The following is a 25,882-nucleotide window of genomic DNA, read 5'->3' on the forward strand; positions in this document are numbered from 1 at the left end:
CCTGCCCATTTTTTGACCCCCCCCCCCCCCCCTGTTCTTTCCTTAAACCTCTGCAATATATATTTTTCTTTATTGTTCAACTGCCTTATCTCCCTAACCCTTACTTTGTTCTCAGTAACTACTTCCTTTACTCCTTCATTTCCCTCCTCCACCTCCATTTCTTCTTCTTTTTTTTCCCTTTCCCCTCTAATACCTCGCATTCCTGCGTAGGCACCGGCGTCATTCCTGCTTTCTCTACTTCCTCTATACTTTCAAAACTTTCACTCTCTGTTTCTTCTTCATCTTCCTTTTTCTCTTTCTTCCTCAACTCTTCCTCTTCTTCCTCTAGATCTCTACCTCTCTTTCTATCTACTCCATTCCACACTACCTTCCACGTTTCTTCTCCCTTCCTCATTGCCTCCTTTACTTCATTATCTTCATTAATAACTCCTTTCCCTTTACCACTTGCTTAACACCTCGTTTACTTCTAGCGACTTCAATACTTCCTCATCATCTTCTTTCAAGAACTCCACATCCCAATTCTCTACTTTCCCCACAAGGGATTTTCCTTTGCCCACATCCTTTTCCATTTCTTTATCCATTACACACTTTCCCCTGTCCATATCCTCCATACCACTTGTAACACTCATTTCCCTTTGGTTTACTTTTGCCATATATCAATTGCACATCTTTCCAAATACTTCACCTGACCTCTTACTCAACTTATTGCACGCATTTTCTTCCTTCTTTATAAAAGTTTATTAATCGCCAAAACTTCAAAACCAGTTCCCCGCGCACCACGTGGGCATACGGGGGAAATATTCTATCCTACCTATACCACTTTAAAACTTGCTTTACCTTCCGCACTTTTTTTGGTCAAATCCTACCTCCCTTCCTCCTTTTCTACACCTCCAACTTAATTAACTAAAGCAAATACAACTAAAAAAAAAAAAACCAACAATATCTCTCACTCGATAGAACTACTTCCTCAATTTATATTCCAAGAGAATCATAGATTTGTTGCGTATATGCCTTGCGGGGATAGGGACTTTAGGGATTTTCGCGACGTGGGTAAGGTGCCCGTGGAACGCTAAAGCGTTCTGCTCGAAGCGCGATAAATGCATAAGTCTTTTACGTTAAACTTCTGTTTATTTTCTAAGTTTCAACAGGGGCGATGCAAGGAAAATTTGTACTGACTATCTGCTCGTACGATATTGTTCTGACTTGGCGGAAAGAAGTCTTCTCGCAATTTCGGTCGTTCCTCTCTTCGCTGGAATTTTGGGTCCTCCCTCTGGATCATCCCTGTCCTCCCTGGTCCAATGGTGGTGGCGTCCCTCCCGTCCGGTGTTGGGATCCCTCTCCTGGTCCTGGTCCACCCTCAAGCGAGTAGAGGTGGAGGCGCTCCGCCAAGGGTCAAGACGATATCGTGCACATGTGTTTAGGGAAAGCGTGGGACTCAGCGAAACTAACGAAAGTTTGAAAAGCAACTTATGTCGATGAGGATGCAACCCTCGAGTAAATTTACGACCCTCTGTGGTGCATGAATAGACGCTTCATCGCAAGAGATCTGCTAATTTCAAGGATCGAACGTGACTTACAAGGGACATCACCAAGGTGTTACACGCCGATTTTAATGAAATTGACATATGTGGTAGCTTTTTAAAAATCATTTGACACGTATTTTTTTATATTTGCGGACATCCATGTTGAGGGGGTGAAAATAGCCCTCAAAGTTCGGAGTTGAAAACACATTTTCCTTAATATCTCGGAAACTAGAGGGTGTAGGAAGGTGAATTTTTTTTTAAATTGTGTAGTTTTTAGTCAGGAATTTAGTTAGTGTCAAAAATTTCGGGAGAAATTATTTATTTAAATAATATATTTAAAAAATGCACTTTTTTTTCAATTTTTCACCCTAAATGCAGTACGATTTTTTTGCAGCTTTGTATACTAAAAATATGGATCAAAATAGAGGATACGTGTTTTTGGAATTTTTTGTTTATTGCAATTTAGCAATAATTATTACATATACAATTTTCTCCTACTTTTTGCGGAGAAATAATTTGAGATTTGTTTTCGAAGAAGGTCAGCCCTTTTTATGCGATAATCTGTTACGTTTTTAACAATTAGACAATATCAGATGTTTATTGTGCCATCGGTAGTCAGGGAAGGTCTAACGGGCAGGTATAAATCCGCCGCGGTACCAGTCGTCGCTTTATGGAACATAGGTTTCTATGGCCAATGAAACTCTTTACGAAAATTATTCCAAAATATACTGTTGCAGGAAAGTGGGTATGAATAAGTATATGGTAATTGTATTATTGTTTCGCTTTTTGAACATTTGTAAAATTTATTTTTTATAAGTATGGATGTTAATCCCATTAATGTTATAAACATTTTAATGAAAATATTTAACTCTAATAAGCAAGAAGCACACATAAATCGAAACAAAGTTAAACTGGCACAAAGCATAACAGATGCATCAACATGTGTAAAGAATGCACATATACGGATATAGAAATGCAACAAGAGGTTATATTTAATGACTTGACGTATGCCTAATTCCTTCTTATTTTTGCGAATTAAGAGGAAATGGAACAACCTTTTATTTAAAAACCCGCCAATATTTTTTTGATCCGTGTGAACCAGAAAATACTGTTTTGCTTCTTGATTCATGGAAAAGATATAGCGAGAAGAAGTTATGACGATCAATCCCTAGGTAAGAAACAGTGTAAAAAACAGGAAATATTAGCAAAAAATAGCCTACCGTTTGTTCAACCATTTAATGTTAATAGGTTTCGAAGTTGAAAAAATTTTATTCATAAAATTTCGAATCCTTTAGTTTTATTGAATTTAGATACAAATTTATTCACAAAAAACAATGTAATAAAAATTGATTAAGCTAAAATTGAATGCTAGCTTCTGAAGATTATGCTATATAGTGTGCACAATAATAAAATTCAATGAAGAAATTCATTATTAAAAGTCAAATAAATAAACTTATATCTTCGGCTAAAAGTTTCATTGATCATAGAAATCTATGTTCCGTATTACGACGACTGGTACTGCGGCGGACTTATACCTGTCCGCTGGACCTTCCCTGGCTACCGATGGAACAATAAACGTCTGATATTATCCAATTGTTAAGAACGTGACAAATTATCGCATAAAAAGGGCTGACCCTCTTCGAAAACAAATCTCAACTCACTTCTTCGTAAAAAGTAGAAGAAAATTGTATATGTAATAATTATTGCTAAATTGCAATAAACAAAAAATTCCAAAAACACGTATCCCCTATTTTGATCCATATTTTTAGTATACAAAGCTGCAAAAAAATCGAACTGCATTTAGGGTGAAAAATTGAAAAAAAGTGCATTTTTTTAATATATTATTTAAATAAATAATTTCTCCCGAAATTTTTGACACTAACTAAATTCCTGACTAAAAACTACACAATTTAAAAAAAAATTCACCTTCCTACACCCTCTAGTTTCCGAGATATTAAGGAAAATGTGTTTTCAACTCCGAACTTTGAGGGCTATTTTCACCCCCTCAACATGGATGTCTGCAGATATAAAAAAATACGTGTCAAATGATTTTTAAAAAGCTACCACATATGTCAATTTCATTAAAATCGGCGTGTAACACCTTGGTGATGTCCCTTGTTAGTAAATGTTGTTGAATTTTCCACGGTCCGTAATAAGCTAGTCTTTAGAATTTTATAAGTGCCTTGTTTTCATTCTCTGGCCCTGAGGTCTAGAGAGCTTTCCCTCATTCGCTCGCACATGGAGAATATTTTAAACAATGAATTTCCTGTGCGCCATAGGTACATATTCCGTTTTTAAATCGAGCTCTTAATTTATATTTACAGATCAAGAGGCGCAATTTCTTCGTAACAATACTCACGCGGTTCAATCGCCCTACTACTTGAGTCAAATTTCAAGCGATAGCGTTACAAATTTATTCGAGGGCTGCTTAGTCTCGTCAACACAGATTACCTTGAACTTTTCGTAGTTTCTTTGGGTACCATGCTTTTTCTTAAAACGCGTACATGATATCGTTCTGGCCCTTGATGAAACACCTCCACCTTTGGATCACTATTAGCCGAAATCGCGCAAAGATTTCTCTTGCCGAGGCAGAATAATAATTTTCTCTAACACCAATTCTTTAAATTCGAATAAAAGTTATCTTGAAGTCGAACTATTTTATACATATATGGCGCCACGAGCAGAGTACTCTAGCGCTCCACGGGCACCTCTTAAAATCCTTACATCTTTATTTCCACACCGCTCACACACACAACACGTTATATGAAGTCCCCAAGATAAGGTTTAGTTTTTACTTATTTCCTGTTACAGAAGAGGGCGTGTAAGAGCCGCTGCTCTTATTTACCACTTACAGTCTTTTAGTTGTCCCTAAGATAAATTTGAATAAGATTCAGATTTAGGCCGTCAGTTCTGTGTACTATTTTAGAGGTTATGTCTTCAATGTTTACTTAGTGCCTAATTGTCGTAACAGTGATAACAGATATAATTTTTATATATAGTTAATGGTCGTAGTTTTTTATTTGCACAGTGTTATTTAAACTTTGAAAAATAACCGTGATCAATACACATATATTTCTCTGTATACATATTTCAAATGACGTCTGTAACGTCTGAAAATGTAAAAACTATATATTTTTTGGACGCATTAAAATTATTTATTGAAACACAATGGCTTTACAATACTCCGGTCACTGATTTGTTGACAGCTGATTTACTTGATTTATTTCCAAAAGAATGGTTACATGTATTGCAAATTTTAGAAAATGAAGATCTTAATGATTTTGTTGTAAACAGAAAAATAAAGGTTGGTAATCGAGTATTTAAATAAATAATAATTAAAACAGACTAATGACTAATATGTAATTAAGTCTGGCATAAGATGAGTGCAAGGAATTCAGAAAGACAAGTCAAGTTTTCCTACGTTTTAATCCGACTGGTGCATGTGACTGCTGTAATCAATTCTTTGTTAGTGTTGGAAATATGTATAAAATGGGGGATACACTTTTAATTTCAACCAATTACAGCCACATTGTTCTAATATTCTAGCATGACTCGTCTTGTGATAGACAAACTATAAATGGTTATAAAATAAATAAAAATTGCGATATTAATTTTAGCCTCAATGGCCAGAGTCTTTAAGACTCTTTGTTGAAAAATGTGAACATATTGATCAATTACCAATTATAGATACTGTATTAGCAGCTGAATTACCAAAACACTTTCAAACAGGACTTAGTCGTAAAAAGCAACATGAAATAATGCATTTAGCTCATTTGGTGCATGAGCAATGTGTATCAGAAAACATTAAAGTTATTGTTGATCTTGGTGCAGGTTTGGTAAGAAATTGATATTAATGTTATTAGTATGTTTGCTAACAATGCTTGATTAAAAACTCATTTAATGTTGATTATTTTCTTTTCAAAGTGGTCAAAATTTGATTCCTTAGACTTTTGCAAATTTTTATATTTTAAGATGAATATCGTGATATAATTGAATCCAAGTATGATAAAATTTCATATCATTGACTGATGGATGAAAGTATTTCAAACTTGGCTCAATAGTTGCTTTAAATAAGCGCTGAAGTTTCCTTTTGTTTAAGTACATGGTACAGGAAACTTCTACAGTATCGTTGATGTTTTCTGTGTAACATAATTTCAAATAGATTAATATAACTTCAGTCCGCTTGTGTTATTAGTATATTATATTCTTTTTTAAAATATATAATCAAGTCTGATCATTTTTTAATAAAATAAAAATTTATGATTTCATGTGTGACATCAGAAACATCATATACATGTGATGCTGATAGCAAACATGTTAATTAAAAAAAAGAGGAAAACATTCTTTTTAACATGTTTTTATTACAGGGATATATTTGTCAGTTGTTACATCATTTATATGGTTATAAAGTACTTGGATTAGAAAAAAAAAAAGAAACTGTAAATAATGTTCAAAATAGGCAGATGAAAATGTTTCCTGATTCATTAACATATGTTAAATATAGTCACTGTGATTTAACACATAATTCTGCTGAAATAATAGAAACCATATTATTGAATAAATTTCAAGAACATTCAGATGTTTGTTTAATTGGTTTACATGCCTGTGGAGATTTAAGTATAGATGCATTAAAAATATATCGTGATATGAAAAGGGCACGTATCTTTATTATGGTTTCATGTTGCTATCATAAAATGTCAGTATCAAAAAGTGTACAAACAGACACATTGATTAAAAAACAGTATTTTAACAACTTCCCTTTGTCTAATTATCTTAAAACTGTAATTCGTAATGCTAATTTTGATATTGGTTTTTTCTTGAGACAACCATTTTTACGTTTAGCATGTCAAGAACCATCAGATAGATGGTGTAATATGTCTATTAAAACGCATAATGAACACTCATTTCATGTTCTTGCAAGGGCTGTTCTTCAATTATATGCAGCTAAAAGTATGCAAAATCTGTACTTTTAATATCATTTATTTTATTTTATACTAAATTTAACATTGCAAATATTTTAGATGGCTTTTGTCTTATCAAACAAACTCGAAAAGGAACAAGAAAATCACAATGTTTAAATTTTGAAACATATATCAAAGATTCCTTAAATAGATATATTCTACAGCCACTAAAAGAACAAGGTAATATTATATATACACAATATATAAGAAAATTGTAGTACAAACGCGAGTGAAGTAAATTGACATGATAAAGTGAAGTGAGGAAATTAATATGAAATGTTTTTATTTGAGGTTTCTTTTTTTGACAACCAATGTTGACAATTCATTAGATACATGTACAACTCAATATGAGTTAGTTGTTGTGCTATTCCATTACTGATTGTTTGTGCTAGAATTGAAGTTTGTGGACATTAGCAATAATATGGTTCAGATAACAATAGATTTTTACAGCTTATCAATTTTTTTTATTTTATTACAAGTTAAAAATATTGTTCTTGTAATTAAAAACTTTTTTTATAAATATATAATTATTTTTTATAGTTTATATAATATAAACGTATTTATAAATATATTTTTTCGAAATACAATGACCTATTATACAACGTTTTCATAACTATCATTAATTGATGTTTTTTAGATATGCAACTTAATCTTAATATACACGAGAAAAATATGGTAGAACTATGGAAAAGTCATTGTAATAAATTAAAAGCTGTAGAAATTTATAGCGGTTTACAATTGATGTTACAAGCACCAGCGGAATCATTTATTTTACAAGATCGACTATGTTGGATGGAAGAACAAGGTTTCGATGCTACAATTGTTCCAGTTATGAATAGACATTTATCTCCACGATCATATGCAATTATATCTCATAAAAAGTAAAAACTAATATAAATCACTACTTTAAAAAACTTTTACATATTTAAATATTCTAAGTCTGAAATTTTTACACGTTACAATATTAATTTAGTACTAACTTCTATATTTCGATCGATTAAAATGAAAACAATTTTTTCTATCATGAATAGCATTACACAAAAATATGCGATTTTTTTTACAGGTAATTTATTGTACATATTTTATCTATATGGATGAATTTGTGATGCTGCTTTAATATTAGTTTTTATTGTACTTGGAGCTTTACCCATTTGTCCCACTGAAAGTGTACAAAATGTATTCGTTATTATTGTAAATATACATTTTCGTGGTAAAATAATATTTTAATAAAACTTATAATATTATTAATCTTACTGGATGAGTTCCCTAAAGTTCCTTGTCCCGAATTTTGCTGTTGACTTCCAGGCCTACCTACCATCATTCCACTTGATACAGAATTCACACCAGATTGAACCATTGGCACTGAATCAGACTGCAAAAGGTAAAATACAATATATACTAATATATATTGTATATAGTATTGTTATGTGAATGTACATCCTCCTACACAATCATCCTACATCATATAAACGAAAAATTGTTTATATGAAAATTATATAAGTAATAATTCATATTGTACATATAATACTTCAGATATAAAAATGATAAGAAATATATAGCATTTAATAATTTAACAATCGTTTATAGTGGTGGATTGATGCAGATGTACAACGTGCTATTTAAAAGAGCAAAGCTCATCTCGAAATTAGGAGATTTCTTCATTGGCAAAATAATAATTACTGATATGCTATAGCTTCACCTAAATGAGTTAAAATTTACCTTTAAACCTTTTCCAATACCAACAGCTGCTACAAGAGCATGAGTATCTGCTGTGCTACTAGTCTGCGCTTGCGCCGCTCTAGACCCAGATTCACTTTCCCATTCTTCCCGTGCTTTATTTGCTATATCCCATACATGACTAATGACTTTTGTATATTGTGTTACTTGTTTCTGAAAATTATAAAGTGCATACATATTTTAAAAATCAAGACATTTAGCGTTCCACTCGCTAAATGGACCGATTATAGATTTTACTTTATACAGCTCAAACTATTAGAGGAATATAACACTTAATACTTAGTTTAATACATAATATATATTTGTATAGGTACGATCCACATCATAACTTAAAAACTGTGTTATTATGTATGAACATGTGAAATTGTTTACATACATATCCGATAATCATATGTACTTGTACATATTGTATTGCTTTTCTAAGTGACATTTCTCTTTCTCCAAGCTAATCCTGAACAGCTCGGATAAGAGCACAGCGGGCCAGGAGACTTGATTCTGTGACCAGAAGGTCTGCTGCCCAAGGAAATGGGATAGAATAAATTATCATTATAATGCTTATAGTTTTTTGGATCTCGAATTTGAAGTAAAAATTTGAAAACAAACTGGTAAATCTAACGTGACCGACCCAAGTCAGAAAAATTGATGTAATTGCTTAAAACAGGGCATTTAAATGTTCTTAAAGGCGTCGATTGGGAATCCGATGTAAAAATTTCCTAATTCGAAACGATAAATTTAATATGTCGATCGAAGTTCTTTAAAAAGTATGTAAATACTTCGTACAAATTCAATTTCTAGAAGCAATTTCAGGTTACTGATTTTAAATTTTCTATTAATATTTCAAAATTCAAAATATTGAATTCAATATGGTACCAAAGTCGTTTAAAAATATCTAATTTTTATAGAACTTAGATTTGGAGCATTTTTAAACAATTTTAAAACATTAAGAAAACGACCAAGTATACAGGGTGTCCACGCCTAAGTGTGACAGCACGATATTTCATGAACTACTGAAGTCACGAAAAAGTTTTTATATGGAAATTGCAGGGTAAAAAGAGCTCTATGTTTTGGCGTAAACACAATTTGTTTAATGTTATTAATGTAAAAGACATGATGGTGAAGTTTCGTTTTTTAAATGGAACTATATATTTTTTTTCGATCAGGCAATAGTGCTTTTCAAGATGAATTCAAAGGTCTAATATATTTACCCGATTTTTATTAGTTTTCGAGATATAACGCTTAGAAATTTACTAATTTTCAACAAAAATGTAGCGATTTGAGTAGTAAGTTATAAAAATGGTCTTATTGCTGCGATAAGTGCCGCATGTTTACCGAAACCGATAGCCGAGGGTTTACGGTTCCAACGGTAAGTCCAAAGAGTAAGAAACGTGGAAAGAATTGTCCATTACGGTCTAAGTTTTAGACCGTATGATCCACGGATGATGGACAATTAACACAGTTGTATTCGTCCATTCAGAACCGTGTTTGAAAAATATAGCAGCCCTGAAAAGAGCTAGTTCTGTTAAAGCTCTAAAAAGAACTGGTTTTACTGTAGGTCTAAAAATATCATATTTAGACCAGAACATGTCGACAATATTGCTGGCTACATCGAAGGTATAAAATCTATGTACAACTTCAATCATAATATTTTTTGCACAAGATATTAAAAATTCAAATTTATCTGTATTTTTGGGTCATTCCATGCCAAATCGATCACTTTTGGAAGTCACCATCTCCGATTTTGTTCTAATCGAAATATGTTGTAGTCCATGTGAAATTAGGGGCCGTGTAAGTCATCATTTTGCCGGTTTCGAATTCGTTAATGAATGGCAAGCTTTCAAAGCTTGCAATTTTTGTCCATTTTGGAAAAGTAGGGTCCCCTTAGGAATTTTTTTCTCAGAAACTACTCAATCGATTGAGCTAAATTTTTTTTTTTGTTTTATTCACGAAGGATTGGGCTGTTTTAAAATATTTTTTCTAATTCCGTCAATTTCCTATAAAATGTCGGAAAATGTGAACAAATTCTTTTTCTGCGTTTATCTCAATGAGGGGCGTAAAGGGTTAACATTTTTAAAAACTATGGTCATATTCTTTGAAGCTTCCCCTTTGAGCCCTTCAGAACGCTGGAGCCTCGAAAATTGGCATCTCTACAAACTGGAAAAGGACGCGGGGTACCTCCGTTTCAGGTAGGTGAGTCGTGTGGACTTCATATACGACTAAATGTTCATACCTAGTAATGTATATTAGTACTCACTCTTGGCCAATGATACACTTATAGTTATGTTAGATTTAATCCTAAAGTGATATAAGCATGAACTATTTGTTTGGTTATCGGTTTGAAAATAATAAAAGAGTAAAAGTCATTAGGCTGTAGAAAACATATCTCACGAGATAGCTACGCAATATGAAAGCAAAAAGAGTTTTATTAATTCAACTATTCATTTAAGTGACTTCGGTGTTTTTGCTAAATGGCATTCTTGTACAACTACTCACGATAGAGGGGCCATGCTATCTTATTGAAGGGAGCACTAAAAAACTTGCAATGTACGTTAGCTTACAAAGATTGTTAGACAAAATTCATTTCTCACTCCTAAAGATTTATTTGAATAGGCAGAATCATCTTTTTTGAACATAGCATTTAATTGTGTAACATAAAATGAATATATTAAATATACCGATTATTTATAAGCTCCTTTAGCAACAGCATTATCAATAACAGGGTTTAAAAGTATTCACAGCTTTGCATCATTATCAAATAAAGAAAATATAGTAGGACTTGCTCGTACGATAATGATGGATCTGTACTTAGTGTATGAACTAACTGTCATTATATTTTTTCCAACCAGACACAATGTTTTCCATACTTTTGATCACAACCCACCATAACTCCATTGCGATAGAAAGAAATCACCACTTTTTCGCGGATTCTATCAAGTAATGATGCCTTTTTTAAAATATAAACAATAAATATAGGAACTAATATCTATGAATGATGTTATGATTAAAAAATGTGTGATTCGTCAAAAGTAAGTATTAATATACTTTGCTAGGTATGAACAGGGTCATTTAGTCGTATACGAAGTCTTGTCGTATTGTTTTAAGACCGGTGGTATAAAAAAACCGATCATAATAGCGGAGCACACGACTCACCTACCTGAAACGGAGGTACCCCGCGTCCTTTTCCAGCTTGTAGAAGCGTCAATTTTTGAGGCTCCATCGTTCTGAAAAGCTCATTTTAAAGGGGAAGCTTCAAAGAATATGACCATAGTTTTTAAAAATGTTAACCCTTTACGCCCCTCATTGAGATAAACGCAGAAAAAGAATTTGTTCACATTTTCCGACATTTTATAGGAAATTGACGGAATTAGAAAAAATATTTTAAAACAGCCCAATCCTCCGTGAATAAAACAAAAAAAAAAATTTAGCTCAATCGATTGAGTAGTTTCTGAGAAAAAAATTTCTAAGGGGACCCTACTTTTACCAAAATGGGCAAAAATTGCAAGCTTTGAAAGCTTGCCATTCATTAATGAATTCGAAACCGGCAAAATGATGACTTACACGCCCCCTAATTTCACATGGACTACAACATATTTCGATTAGAGCAAAATCGGAGATGGTGACTTCCAAAAGTGATCAATTTGTCGTGGAATGACCCTTTTATTTTTTTTCTATATGTATATGTTACGGTGAAAGACCGAAATCTTGTGAATATCGACATTCTCCAATTTCGGTCTTTCACCGTAACATATATACTAATAATAATAATTCTGTATTGTAATTAATGATAAATGAACGATAATTTATTTATTATCATATATCATTGCTGGGGTTAAAAATAATGTTATTGCAGATTACCTAATCAATTTAAATAAAGCGATGGAACACATTGTTCTGATGTTACAAAGTTTTAGTTATTTAAAGTAGCTAATTATGGCTAATTATTAATATTATTATACGCTAGTCAAAAAAATGAAGGGAACAGAAAAATTCGTTAAATTTTTAGGTCATTTTCATTTACGTAAATGCGGAATTTACGTGCGCTGGAAAATGCGCTTCTTCGAATTTGGAACCAAATTCCCCAAGCCATGATACGGCGATGCATTAATATGTGTGAACGTTTGCAAGATGTAATTAACAACCGTGGTGGTAATACTCGATATTAAATTTACAAATCCTTGAAAAAACATTTATTGAAAAAACAAAATTGCACTCACCCGCGCAACCATTGCTGCAGGCGCACATACCTGCGCGCTCCCACCTTCCCAAACCAAATCCGACCTTCCCAAACCAAAGCATTCTTTAAAAATTCAGCAATAGTACCGGTAAATGTAGAGAAACAAACTTTTTTACTCAACAAACGTATAAGTCGCGGATCGGAGTAGTAATGACGTTTCCTTAACTCTTTTTGTTCAAATTTCAAAGTTTGATCCATCGGTTCATAGGGAACAAAGAATCGGAGCCATTTGAAACTTCGCATACATTTTGTGGGCAACATGAGCTTAAAAAAAAACCTAGGCATAATCATTGCAATACTTATTTACAAATAAGTAACGTCCGTTTTTTGACGTTTTTTTACATCAATATTAATCATAAAAGAAAAACATTTAATCAAAAACTGATATACCCATTTTAAAGGGTACATTCTCCGCTTTCTGGGACCGTATTTACAATTTCTGTTCGATGGCGGGTTCATGAGATAATGACTATCAAAGAAAAAAGCGTCATTTCGGCATTGGTAGCTCATAACTTTGCGACCGATCGTCGAAACGAACTTCATGGACGTGCAAATTATAGGGGAAGGAACATGGAACAGCAGCCTAGAAGTGGCATTAATCAAAAAAATTTGTCTATGTCTGTACAAACCTTAAAAAAAGAACAAAAATTCTAAAATTTTTTCATCGCGATTTTTTGTATGTTTTGTTTATGATAATAGTCTCAAACGATTTTTAAGATAAAGGGTCGAAAACTAGAGACCTGAAGCTTCAAAATGACTATTCTGGATGTCTTCTGTGATGAATTTCAACGGAGGCAGAGCAATTTGAAAATGACCTAAAAATTTAACGAATTTTTCTGTTCCCTTCATTTTTTTGACTAGCGTATATTATTAAAGTAAATATATAAACAAAATTGTAAGAAATAGAAGGAATTAAACTTCAGTAGTACGATTTGGGCTTAACTTAATCCACAGTCGAATATTAAATAAACGACAAGAGACTGCATATGTTCTTATTAAGAAAGGTCATCTGATATTTAGAAAAGTAATACGTACTCTATGTGTTATTGTTCATCATTATTGTTTTTCTAAGTAAATATCAAATGTATAACACTGTACAATAAATTCTGACCTTTTTTTTATTTCATAACCACCATTATGATATTCTTACAGATTTTCGCGAGCTAAAATCCAATCTGAAATCCGTTTTTCTCTAGAAATGTCTGCTCTATCACGTACAATGGTTAGATTTTCACATACTCCCGTAAATTTTTAAATAAATTGAAAAATATCAGCAAAAATGGGTGCGTTCTTGATTTCTTTCTTACTTTGATCATTATTTAAACATATTTAAATATTTATAATGTAATAACAATTTATATTGTTTTTTTCGGGAAAGGTTATAGATTTTTCTCTTGTGAAAAACCTGTGAATAGCTGCTATGCTAACACGTAGAATTTTTCGAATTTTTCACGAAATCATTTGGCTCTTATATAATGTAATCAAAGTTTAATTAAAATTTGTAAAACAACCACTTGAAAGATGATTACTTTCTCTAACAGTTAAATATTAATTCCTCTAATAGTTAAATAAAATTGTGCATTATGTGACACTATCTATTCATATCATTGAAAACAAATTTCTAAAATATTTTAAAATTTATAATAATACTAATGACACTTTATTGTACCCTTGCTGCAAAGGTAACACAACCTGTACAACGAATTTCAAGTTATCATGATGAGAATGTTGCAAAAATATTCTTTGACCAATTACAAAAACCTTTATTTATATTCATAATTTGGTAATTAAAGCGCATTTATTAAGCTCTGCTTGATTTACTGCACTCTACAAACTAATTATATTATAAAAATAGAAGCAATAATAAACAAATCAAAATAAACTTATATATGTATATAGACTTACATACATATCACAGTCTTAGATTTGAGTATTTGATACTAATTCAATTACTTTCTAAATAAAAACAGTTTTCCGATTTTCCTGTAAAATATACTTCCTCCAGTTGTGATACTTTTATTGCAAGTGTTCAATATTATAAGACAAAAATACTTGCTTTGTAAATCTAAGATCGCAAACATAAAATAAATTCTTATGAAATATTCTTAAAGAATCAATTCCATGTATAAATGCAACTATACCTATTTCTTTTGATTTCAGTCCAAAGCGAATGGAACTAACAGAACTTGAAAGCTAGCTGATAGTAGCTTACATTGCAGTCCTAGTTGTTGTTTAGTTAGCACATTAAAAAAGAAATAAAATACTTTGAGTTATCCTTAAGCTTTTATGATGAAAAACAATAAAAAGATACAATTCTATCTGTATTTTGAAATATTTCTAAAGAACAGTGTTGGAGAATTTTAAAAGTTGAATTATATTATTACAAAAGACAATTAAATTTATACAAATATTTCATAAAAAATTTTAATAAAATTATAGGATATAAATAAGAATGTTTTTTCTTACATGTGACGTTTCATAATTTAAATTTGCAGCTTTTGCTTCAAGTTGCATCATTTTTTGTTCAGCTTGAGGTTCCACTTTAGTTCGTAAATAATCAGGTACTAAATCATGAGCAAATGTAGAAATTCTACCTTCAGTTAAACGAAGTAGATCTTCATCTTTTTCTGGACTTAATCGTAATGGTAAAACTGTCAGATTTCTTAAATTTGGTGCTTTATCATGTCCAAGGATTTTTGAAAGACTAGTTAACTATAAAATAAAATAATGTTTTAAATGATATTAATTAGTTGAATATATATAAACTTACTTAAAACATTTATTATAATATATTTTGTATATAAATGCTGAAAAGTATAAAACAAGAGTTAATTATTATATTTGTTATAACAGGTATGCTATTAACCCTTTGCACTCGAGGGCTCCGGAGCAGAGCCATTTAAAATTTGTCTTCAAACTCAAGGGCTCCGCTATGGAGACAATGCAAATAATTTTCAGTTTTTAACATAAGGACAAAAACAAATCGTAAAAACTATTTATAGGATATTTCGCTTTTGGTGACAAATGACGGTCACGACTCGTGGATTTGTATTCATAAACAATTAAAAAAATAATAACATGCAACAATGACTTTTCTTTTCACTAAAATTGAATTAGGGTTAATAATAATTTAATATTCTGTTATTTATTCTTGTTGTAATATTATCCTATATAAAGTATCCTTTATTTAAAAAAATAAAGTACTGTTACAATATAATACTTACATGTCCTGAAATAAGTGCAAAATTATCGAGGAAGTTAGGCCAATTTAAAGTTTCATATTCATGTTCTAATTTGAATATCATTGCAGCAATAGCTGTTTTTAAGTCATTTACTTTCATGATAATGGCTTCCAAAGCAGAATCCAATTGCTTTTCTTCTCTCTGCATTTTGAACTATATACATCCAAAGGTTAATGAAAATATATTAGATGGATGTATGATTATTAATATAAATACTGTAAATATTATACATGGTGTGATCTAAAAGAACACAGTCTATTCCAGGGACATTTGATCTCTTTTAAATCATTAATGTCTTTCAAAACAGTAAGTTTAACTCATGGCTTCACTATTATCATTAATTTAAGCATATTGAATATCCCACTAGCAGTTTTGAAACTTAACACAAAACTTTACAATTGCACTTTAATTTAAACTTAAGACCAATTTTTAAATTGCAGAACTATGGAATCATATATCACATTAATACATAACAATCACAGTTAGATGGTATATTACATATTCTTACATAAGGATACAAAGAAATGGCGTGCAGGAGATCAATGGAAACAAAATTTCGTTTTTGATCATACTATGTATCTATATGATATTTAACCTTTATCCTGAAAATCTACTTTTGTAATACAGATATATAATTGAAATCTATGGTCACATAATATTAATGATTTGTCTGATTTTTTAAATAAATCGGTTTCTAAAATACATTTTTAAAACAATTCAGGACATTTTGAAAACTTAATTATTATATTTCATTTAGAACTAAGTAAACTTAAATAAAAATTCTAATTATTTCTTGAACTTTTGAAACATTTTTAATAATTTTATATTACTCGTTAACAAATACATTGTTTGTAATTGTCACAAAGTTATTTTTATATTCCTATTTTTTTTAAGAGCAATTTATGAGATCTTTTTTAACAGGAAGATCCATGATATCCATTTGGTCAATAAGCCAAATTTATTTATCATAACATTTATGACTTTAATTTATTAAAAATGTTATATATATATTTCATTTGTTATGTGAGATTTTTTGTTACGATGGTAAAAATATATCATTCCTTGTATTATTGAAAATTCTGATTAAGAGTTAAATTCATGTGAATAATTAAATGTTTTGCATGAAATATTAATCATATATTTTGTTTTATTGAAATGCAATATTTTTAGTTTACCCATTTTATTATTAATTTTACTTAAGCAAATTAATGTAGGTTCGTGGAAAAATAACTTGTAAAGTTTAATGAACTTTGGTTGCTATTTTGCACTGTATGTTTAGTTAATAACATTAATTAAATATGTTTTTTTTGCTGCTCAAAAATATTCGATACTTTACAGACCTCAGTTGACATAATGGATTTTTTAAGTGCTGTTCAAAACAATTGAACAAAACAAATGTGTGAACTGATTAAACGTCCAGATAAGGATCAAAATAATTACCTTATAATAAACATGCTTACTACAAAAAGAAGGATACTTACTATTTTATGCTGAATACAACAATAATAATGCAATCTTTACAGTTATTAACTAGTTATATTTAATTATTAATTAAATGAAAGTAACCTTTTAATTTGATATTAATATTTAATTTCATAGTACTGAAAAATAATTATTTAAAATATGTAATATATTTATAGAGTAAGTAGTTTTAGTATTGGTTAGGTTTATTTTTGACATGTATGCAATGCTTGTTTCACTAACTATATAACATCCAAACCAAAGAGTATATAGAAGAAGCGACACTGCATGTAACACATTTGATACTAGACCAAAGAATAAGTGGGAGAACCGAAACCGACTGATGGGTGCTTTCATTAAAAAATGCGGAGTGAAATTATGACAAATGTTATATCAGGGACGATATGCAATGTATGAAGTGCAAATAGAATACAGAAACGGAGATATATATATATATATATATATATTTGTTATTCAGTACATATTATATAGATATTTTTGGGAAGATTTTGAAATATTGTATACATAGTTATTACATTTTATATGCGAGATATATAGTTTGTAAGTTTTATATACATGATGTAGTAAGTAAAAGACGCAGGAGATGGAGTGATAAAGAGCGGGAAAGAGAATACGAAGGGGTGACCGAGTGCAGATTGAATGGTCTGAATGAGAGCGGGAATGAAATGTTAGGGGAAACAGACCGTTGGAGGCGCTACGAGAAGACTGAGTTTATGACTACGTTTCCATCGAGGGTCCAAATCGGGTCAGAGTCGGGTTAGAGTCGGGTTGGGGTCAGCGCTTGTACGGTGGAAACGCCAAAGGTTTAGTTGAACTCTACCCTACAAAATTTTAGGGTAGCGTTCAGTTGAGGTTCGGTGGAAACGTCAAGAGTCGAGTTCGTGTTGCCAACATAACAAACCCAAATTGCATTGTGTATCACGTGCTGTATTAATCGGTGTAGAAGAGGTTACTATTAGTTTTTGTCGGTGATCTTGTAATCTGAGAAATAATTTTTGTATGTTATTTTGATATTCTAAAATTAATATTGCTCAGCTTTACATGTCAGAATATGGTAGTTGACTTTGTGCAGTTGGTAATGTTCAACCCAACTCCAACCCCAACGTAACTCTGATCCGATGGAAACAGGCAAGGCAACTTAACTCTAACCCGACTCTAACCCAACTCTGACCCGATTTGGACCCTCGATGGAAACGTAGTCGATGGAAACGTAGTCGATGGAAACGTAGTCGATGGAAACGTAGTCAATGTAAGACTGATGTAAGGGCGCAATGAGCCAGTCTGTGGCCAAAAAGCGCCATCTTCAAGCATGAAGAAAATAAAAACCTAAACCTAAACCTAAACCAAAGAATAAGTGTGTAGGGGACAAATAGTTCCCGGTGTGGCGCTGGTATAGCAAGCCTAAAGCTTAGGGCTTGTACTCATGCGTCTCGCAGGTTGGTACGACGCCAACGGCGGGAGACGCCATGGAAGTCCAGTCGTAATAAAGATCTCGTACACAACGGCACGTGTAGTCACTATCCTTTCCCTACAAGTGTAACGCGAGCGTACTTGTTATCATCCTGAATATAGTCAGTGTAGTATGGCGACACGACCGTGAGAATATTTACAGAGCGCATCTGTACTTTGTTATATCGATGACCATAAATTAAGAGCGAAATTTAAACTATCTGAGCGTGCGATCATGTACAATAGACAAAGCTTATATTGTTAAAGCCACTCGACGTGGGTGTTCGTGCTAGGAAAAGTTTGGGAATCCAGAGAATAAACATAGCTTCATTCTGAATGTTTGTAGAGATTAATTTATTAGGGACCGTATCGAATTCGTTGTTTTTGACTAACAAGGGACACCACCCAATTGATACACGCCGATTTTGATGAAATTTTTATATGTTATAGAACTCGAAAAAATATTTGACACGTATTTTTTTTTATCGGCAAACATCCACTCTGAAGTGGTGAAAATAACCCTTAAAGTTGGGGATGAAGAAACTATTTTCGTAAATATCTCGGGAACCATTAGGCCTAGACGAAAAATTCAAAGTGCAAATTTTTCTGTTTTTAAAGGCCAATAATATGGTATAAGTGGAGTTTTGAAAAATTTATTTATTTAGAAAATATGTTAAAAATTAACATTATTTTGCAAATTTTTTAAATAAAACGTTGTTCCATCTTGATCAAATTTCACATACATAAACTATGAGTCCAAAGAAAAAATACGGATCAATTGGAATTTTTAATTTCGCTTGCGGAAAAAATATTACTGTCCTTGAAGTTATACGTACATTTTATACCTTCCGTTCGGTTCACGACTGACTTCTATACATAGTATTCTGGCAATTGTATTATATTATATTTTTTATTCTAATTCGATAAAAAAAATACTTATGTTGCGTTTACCGTTCGCGGTCTAGGGATTTTAGGATGTGGGTAAGTTAACTCGTGGAGCGCTGAGCGTTCTGCTCGCGGTGTGTAGAAATGATTCGAAACAGATTTAAGATGGAAAACGACTAAGTCCAATTGTTTATTCAGATAATTGACAAAATACTTCTTTTACGAGAGCGAACTGAAGCGTATAAAATACAAAATTTGTTTTATCGTTCTGCGCTTGGCGGAGATCTTCGGGTGATGCAGATCGATGCCCCTTCCTCGCTGGGTCCTGGATCCTCCCTCAGGATCATCCCTTGTCCAATGGTGGAGGAGTCCACCCCGGTCCGATGTGGGCCCCTTCTCCTGGCTGTGGTCCACCGTCAGCCGCGTGGTGGTGGAGGCTCCGCCAAGACGCGGGAACGTAACATTGAACATGTGTTTAGAGAAAGCGTTGGACCCAGAGAAACGCGAAAACAAAGTCCTTGTACTGGGCGAAAATTTACGACCCTCTTCGAGTGCATGAAAAGACATTCGTAGGAGATCTCGAAGCTTTCCAGAACCGAACGCGACTTAGTCAAAAACAACGAATTCGATACGGTCCCTAATAAATTAATCTCTACAAACATTCAAAATGAAGCTATGTTTATTCTCTGGATTCCCAAACTTTTCCTAGCACGAACACCCACGTCAAGTGGCTTTAACAATATAAGCTTTGTCTATTGTACATGATCGCGCGCTCAGATAGTTTAAATTTCGCTCTTAATTTATGGTCATCGATATAACAAAGTACAGATGCGCTCTGTAAATATTCTCACGGTCGTGTCGCCATACTACACTGACTATATTCAGGATGATAACAAGTACGCTCGCGTTACAGTATACAACAAGAGACGACACTCCGAACGAAACTTTTGATGTTTAGAAAATGCGGGAAATTTAAATCAAATGAATTTAATTTCATGACAACCTCTTACATGTAATTAGAAATCTATTTGTCATAAATTTTCTGTATATTGTTAATATTGATATTCGAAATATTTGCATCAATTTTACGAAATTGAAAAATTAAAAAAGAAAGGCATATACGAGAATGATTACTATATATATAAAATTTTAAGAATACACATATGTATATTACTCAAATGATTATTATAACTTATAAGGAAATAATGGACTATTTATTATAAGAAAATATGTATAGATGAATTACAAGGTAATAATGTCATGAAAATTGTAAAGTAAGAACATAAGATTTTAACTTTATAAGTAAGATACATTAAAATAATAATATACATATATGATATTGTATGATTTTGTTATTATAGATCAACTTAATTGCACTGTGGTGTCAAAGGATTATATAGAATATGAAGACATCATTGAAGATATCCTTAAAGCAAAATACTTTCTGGATCATATACATAGAAATTAGTGTATTACTTCAAAAGAATATTTTTTAGCTCTTATTACTTCTCTTAATTATAAAGTGTTATATTCAAGCAATATTCTTCTTTTTGTAGAAATGACATGTAATATTCAAGGGCAGTTAAGTTCATAAGAGGAAAAATTATTACAGTGCGTAGGTAAAATTTTGTAGCTTGCTGACTATTAGTATTTATAATAATGTGTAGATTGTTTAAAAAATAATTTTATCAATTATTCTTTATAATTACAAAATGTACTATCAAAAGGAGTGAGTTACAAACTAAAATATCCAAACACCAAACTAAATAATAACTTATTAAATAAATTTAACTAATTTAAAATTATCTGTCATTGAAAACAGTGTTGAATGAATAAAAAATAATCGTAATTTTACACTAAAGTCAGTACAACTCATTGCATAACTCCTACAAAAATTCCTTATTATATCAGTATAATCAAATAAATGTGTATATAGTTTTTTTTTCATTACATTGAAATCACATCCTTCTCATTTACTTATAATTTCAACATAAATGAAATATATATATGTCGGAAATACGAGTGATAGGGTTCGACATAATCAGCCCCAATTCTTTTTTTCTCTCTATTTATTTTCAGAACGTTACAGAATTTCTATTGGAATAGATCCTGCGCACTTGAGAGCTAAACCTCCACTGACCGCCGCGCCGTCGCGTTCTCCCGTCGCTTATCGCATATAATCCGGCATGAATGAATTTGGTTTATTCACACATTTTTATAGAATATACCGTATTTTCAAAAACGAACTTAGTGAACGTGTCGGTCATTTTCACTCGTGTCTTACATAACATTCTGTTGTTATACGTAAAAAGCTATACAACTTTCCCATTAAAAATTTTAATGTATCTCGTATGATTTTCGAAATAGTGCAAGTGGGTCGAAACTTTAGGAAGTCGCTTCACTACTTAAAATCGTGTCTCACAAGCCGATAAAAAAATACATGTATCTTATTTTTGCTTATTTAACAAACGTACGAAGTTTCAAAAAAATTGAAGGGGAACATTTCCATATCTTCCCTTGTAAGTCAAAGTTAAATAAAATAACGAATAAAACAATTAAGTATAGGATCCAGTTATTCATTATTTACAGATAGAAGCAAACCAATTATTTGTTATTAACTTAAACTGAGTGAATCGAACTTTTTTAATACTTGTATTCGTTATTCGAAAGGAATAAGGAATAAAATTTCAAACATTGTTCTTACGGTCTGCCAGAAAGATGTGAAACAATAATTCACATATTTTGAAGGAAAAATAACTTTTCAATTCAGCAAAAAATTTTTGATTAACAAATGGTTAACTAATGATTAACATATGTATTAAATCCTGTTTACATAGTTTACAAAACTTGTAAAAATAATTTAAATCAGACTTACCTATTGTTTAAAAGTAATTCTCCTTCTGACCTACTCAATTTGTCTTTCTCTTTCTTTTCAATGTCAAACATTCTTTCTTCAAGGGACTGTTGCATCGAGGCGTAGAAATCCGCACGTTCTTTTTCCATCAAGAACGCTGATCGTGTTGCGATCGGCAGTTCAGGATACAGCGTCTGGTGTTCAATATCGTAGAAAAAATGAGAAACCGCTAAAGTTATTTATTTATGGTTGTTTCTTTTTGTGTGATTATACATTAGATAATTAATTAGTGAAAAGTAACAGTAAAATGTTATAGTGAAATGTGAAGTAAAGTGAGTTCATTGATCTAGCTACAACAACAACTGTTATGCGATGTGTATCCTTTTGTAACGATTCTGGAACCTAGGTTCAGATGTTAACAGCGCTAGTGAGGTAAAGAGCGGCTTTTACCAACTGAACGACTCGTTTTAACAAATAACTAAATCTAAAGATTGTGGGATTCGTGTGGTGTGCGGTTAAGGAATGAAATCCACAGGTCAATATCTTGCAACAATTAGGTTTATTCAATAAAATAATGAAGATGATAAAAATAGTTATTTGAGCCAAATAATAACAAAATATGAAAAGTATACTGGTTTGATCAAAAGAAACTAAATAGACTTTGATATAATATTAATAATTGAAATAATAGAACTTGGCAAATTAAACAGTACGTCATAGGTAATTGTGAATCTAACAAAATAACTCTCGCTAGTTAATACTTTATATTAAATCGTACCTAAGTCTGATTTCGGATAAAGCTAACTTCGTTTTTATAAAATTAACTGACTTCGATATTCTATAAGATTTGATTCTCGGTTTCGAATGCTATCGCAATGATAAAATTTATCTTGATTAATACGTTTGTAATTTATAATGAATATTCTTTACGAAATTAGTAATATTAGCGCGTTATAGTCTACCGCAGCGGGGAACACGACCTAAGTGTGATTCTCTAAGTGTTCCTAGATACGCTTTCGCAAAGTTAGACAGATTAACAATTTTATCTGATATCTAACGTGGTGTAGTCGACTACGGAAATTACGCTGATGACAGAACAATATTCTTTTATTAATTCAAGTTCCAAAACTTGTTTGAATCTAATTAAATTATTTCCTCGGAACAGTTACTCTTTCTTAATTTGTCTCGACAACTAATTGTCCATGACCCTTTTTGTCAAAACGAACACTGACAGCCAAAACCAGATCGCTTAATTGGGGAGCCTGCATTAGTTAGCTACTAGAACGACCCAACGATACAGGAAAAGGGTGAACAGTATAAGTCTAACAGGGTAGCAAATCAATTGATTCTAATTATAAAACCGTGATTGCTTAACTGCCACCCAAAAGACACGGGCTTCAGAGACCAAGCCGCTCAAATGGAGAGCCTGCGTTAGCTAGCTACGAAACGACCCAGAGCGAGCTCTAAGAATCTGATGGCGCGTTAGCAATCCGATGAAAAATCAAATATGAGTAGCTGAGAGCTATCGTTTCGATATCTTAGCCTTTCTTGGCGCTAAGTATAGCACTCTCCTAGCGGAGTTTCAGATACGAGACCGTTTGAATGGGGAGCTTGCGTTAGCTAGCTACTAGAACGACCCACGATCAAGTATCCAAATGGCGTATGCTCGCTTTACCAGTCAAGTATTAAGAATCGTTGCGACTCTTGACAGCGAAAACTGTTCCGGTTATACTTATCCAGGAGACTTCTAGCGTGCTCGACTTCGAAAACTGTTCTGCGATTTAGGCGGGTTTCGCTCGGCCTTTTATACTCGCAGGCCTGTCGATTTCTTGGAAAATCCCCATAACGTCGAAATATATAATTTTCATATAAATTCGTAATTAGACATTAATTGTGCAAACGAACGATTGAATTACATTATTAATATCGCATTCTATATAATATTTTATGTTCCTGATAAAAAAGTAATAATTTAATAGTGTTTTAATGAAAATTGTACTTTCTATCTTCTTCTATATACTATGCACGACTTTCATACGGATCGAATCTAAATGTATAAGCATACGATGCTTCTAGAACATTCCATTGAACGATATTATAATTTACAGTATATATTGTAATAAACTAACATTTGACCAGTTCCGGATAACATAACACATCACTCAATAAGTCTCCGGTCAAACTAAGAAAAACAAATTTTTTTTTAGAAATTCCACTTTAATCATCAATATACTTTCCTTCCAGTGTGATACATTGATTCCAACGATCCTCTAACTTTTCAATTCCCTTTATATAAAACGATTTGTCTTTGCCCCCAAAATAAGCCTCAGTTTCCGCAATCACTTCTTCATTTGAGCCAAATTTCTTTCCCTGGAGCATTTTTTTCATATCTGCAAAGAGCCAGTAGTCGTTGGGGTCCAAATCTGGAGAGTACGGTGTGTGGGGAAACAATTCAAAACGTAATTCATTTAATTGAACCATTGTGTTCATCGACTTGTGACACGGCGCATTGCCTTCGTGAAACAGCAAACGCGGCACCCACTTTGGAAGCAATTGCACATGCCTAAATTTTCATGCAAAATTGTGAAGACACTACCTTCTGATATCTTCAAGGCATCAGCTATCTCACACAACTTAAGTTTACGGTCTTTTAAAACTATTTTGTGGACATTTTTTATGTTTTCCGGAACAACTGCTGATTTTGGACAACCAGAGCGTTCAGCATCATCGGTTTTTGTACGACCGCATTTAAATTCAGCATACCAGTCAATGATAGTTGATTTCCCTGGTGCAGAGTCCCTATAATGCTTATCAAGTCACTTTTTGGTTTCAACAGTATTTTTTCCGATTAAAAAACAGTGTTTAATCAACACAGGAAATTCCTTTCTATCCATTGTGTTCAAAATTACGAAACTTCGGGCACTAAAATGACTGTAACTTCTAAACTATCGGTCAGAATACCATGAAATTTTGACACGTACTGTTTGAAAGTTAGTATTATTCGAAAATAATGTGGGTCTGTCACCAGTGTCGCCATATATGTGTCAGACCAGGGACTTATTGAGTGACGTATTAATATTAGTACGCTTGATGTGCATTGATTGATTTGTTTAACCAATAGGTTTTAATAACTAATAATGTCCTAATTGTAAAATGTATTCCTATCCTTCTCTAAGATTACGCGAGAATACTAGGAAATTCGGAGCGAGCATCGCGGCACATATGCACATAGCATCAGAAGAGGAAATCGCGACGAAGCGAGGGAGGTCGAGCTCTGGGAAGAGTATAAGACCAAAAAGAAGAACCTCAGAGCGGCCATCACGGAGGCGAAATCCCGGTCGCGTGAAGCCTTCTTCGGTAGCCTGAGAAGTAACCCGTGGGGGTGCCCATACAAAATGGTGATGGGAAAACTCCAGCCATGGGCGCCCCCGGTTACGGTGGGGCTAGACCTCGAGTTCCTGGAGACGGTGGTGAGCACCCTGTTCCCAAGGGACGAGGAGGGGCCACCATCGGTCTCG

The 25,882-nt window shown here is 32.5% G+C and overlaps 3 protein-coding genes across 8 annotated transcripts in view; 1 reads left to right on the forward strand and 2 right to left on the reverse strand.

The window, feature by feature from the left end:
• Nucleotides 1-4,261: 4,261 nt before the first annotated feature.
• Nucleotides 4,262-7,737, forward strand: LOC100876673 (methyltransferase-like protein 25B). 2 transcript variants are annotated; one of them, XM_012287238.2, is made up of 6 exons: nucleotides 4,262-4,827; nucleotides 5,141-5,359; nucleotides 5,891-6,473; nucleotides 6,545-6,664; nucleotides 7,122-7,365; nucleotides 7,548-7,737. In XM_012287238.2, the coding sequence occupies exons 1-6, from the start codon at nucleotides 4,618-4,620 to the stop codon at nucleotides 7,549-7,551; spliced, it is 1,380 nt and encodes a 459-aa protein (XP_012142628.1). In that variant the 5' UTR covers nucleotides 4,262-4,617; the 3' UTR covers nucleotides 7,552-7,737. The 2 variants fall into 2 exon arrangements, with proteins under 2 accessions (XP_012142628.1, XP_076398199.1); XM_076542084.1 differs by lacking the exon at nucleotides 5,141-5,359 and having other exon boundaries at nucleotides 4,263-4,827; nucleotides 7,122-7,737.
• Nucleotides 6,751-17,393, reverse strand: MED8 (mediator complex subunit 8). 5 transcript variants are annotated; one of them, XM_076542102.1, is made up of 8 exons: nucleotides 17,176-17,380; nucleotides 16,213-16,296; nucleotides 15,677-15,847; nucleotides 14,919-15,164; nucleotides 14,665-14,673; nucleotides 8,204-8,374; nucleotides 7,739-7,856; nucleotides 6,751-7,643 (listed from the first exon to the last, which is right to left on the reverse strand). In XM_076542102.1, exons 3-8 carry the CDS (start codon nucleotides 15,839-15,841, stop codon nucleotides 7,567-7,569), a joined length of 786 nt encoding a protein of 261 aa, XP_076398217.1. In that variant the 5' UTR covers nucleotides 15,842-15,847; nucleotides 16,213-16,296; nucleotides 17,176-17,380; the 3' UTR covers nucleotides 6,751-7,566. The 5 variants fall into 5 exon arrangements, with proteins under 5 accessions (XP_076398217.1, XP_076398218.1, XP_012142577.1 ...); XM_076542103.1 differs by lacking the exon at nucleotides 16,213-16,296 and having other exon boundaries at nucleotides 17,261-17,393; XM_012287187.2 differs by lacking the exon at nucleotides 16,213-16,296 and having other exon boundaries at nucleotides 17,176-17,332.
• Nucleotides 17,394-22,366: 4,973 nt separating this feature from the next.
• The window catches only part of LOC100877418 (uncharacterized), a 37,196-nt gene continuing 33,680 nt past the window's right edge, over nucleotides 22,367-25,882 (reverse strand). The window contains exon 5 of the mRNA XM_076542096.1: nucleotides 22,367-22,558. Coding sequence (XP_076398211.1) covers nucleotides 22,382-22,558 — 177 coding nt within the window. The 3' untranslated portion in view covers nucleotides 22,367-22,381. The remainder of the gene's footprint in view (nucleotides 22,559-25,882) is intronic.

This window comes from Megachile rotundata, chromosome 2 (genome assembly GCF_050947335.1).
Source record: "Megachile rotundata isolate GNS110a chromosome 2, iyMegRotu1, whole genome shotgun sequence".
Lineage (NCBI taxonomy): Eukaryota > Metazoa > Arthropoda > Insecta > Hymenoptera > Megachilidae > Megachile > Megachile rotundata.

Coding starts and splice junctions, on each gene's coding strand:
- LOC100876673 (XM_012287238.2), top strand. CDS start 4,618: ATGACGTCTGTAACGTCTGAAAATGTAAAAACTATATATTTTTTGGAC. Junction 5,360..5,890: donor TTGATCTTGGTGCAGGTTTG/GTAAGAAATTGA, acceptor TTTTTATTACAG/GGATATATTTGTCAGTTGTT. Junction 6,474..6,544: donor TCAATTATATGCAGCTAAAA/GTATGCAAAATC, acceptor CAAATATTTTAG/ATGGCTTTTGTCTTATCAAA.
- MED8 (XM_076542103.1), bottom strand. CDS start 15,841: ATGCAGAGAGAAGAAAAGCAATTGGATTCTGCTTTGGAAGCCATTATC. Junction 7,857..8,203: donor GTATTGGAAAAGGTTTAAAG/GTAAATTTTAAC, acceptor TACCTTTTGCAG/TCTGATTCAGTGCCAATGGT. Junction 7,644..7,738: donor AACTTTAGGGAACTCATCCA/GTAAGATTAATA, acceptor GTACACTTTCAG/TGGGACAAATGGGTAAAGCT.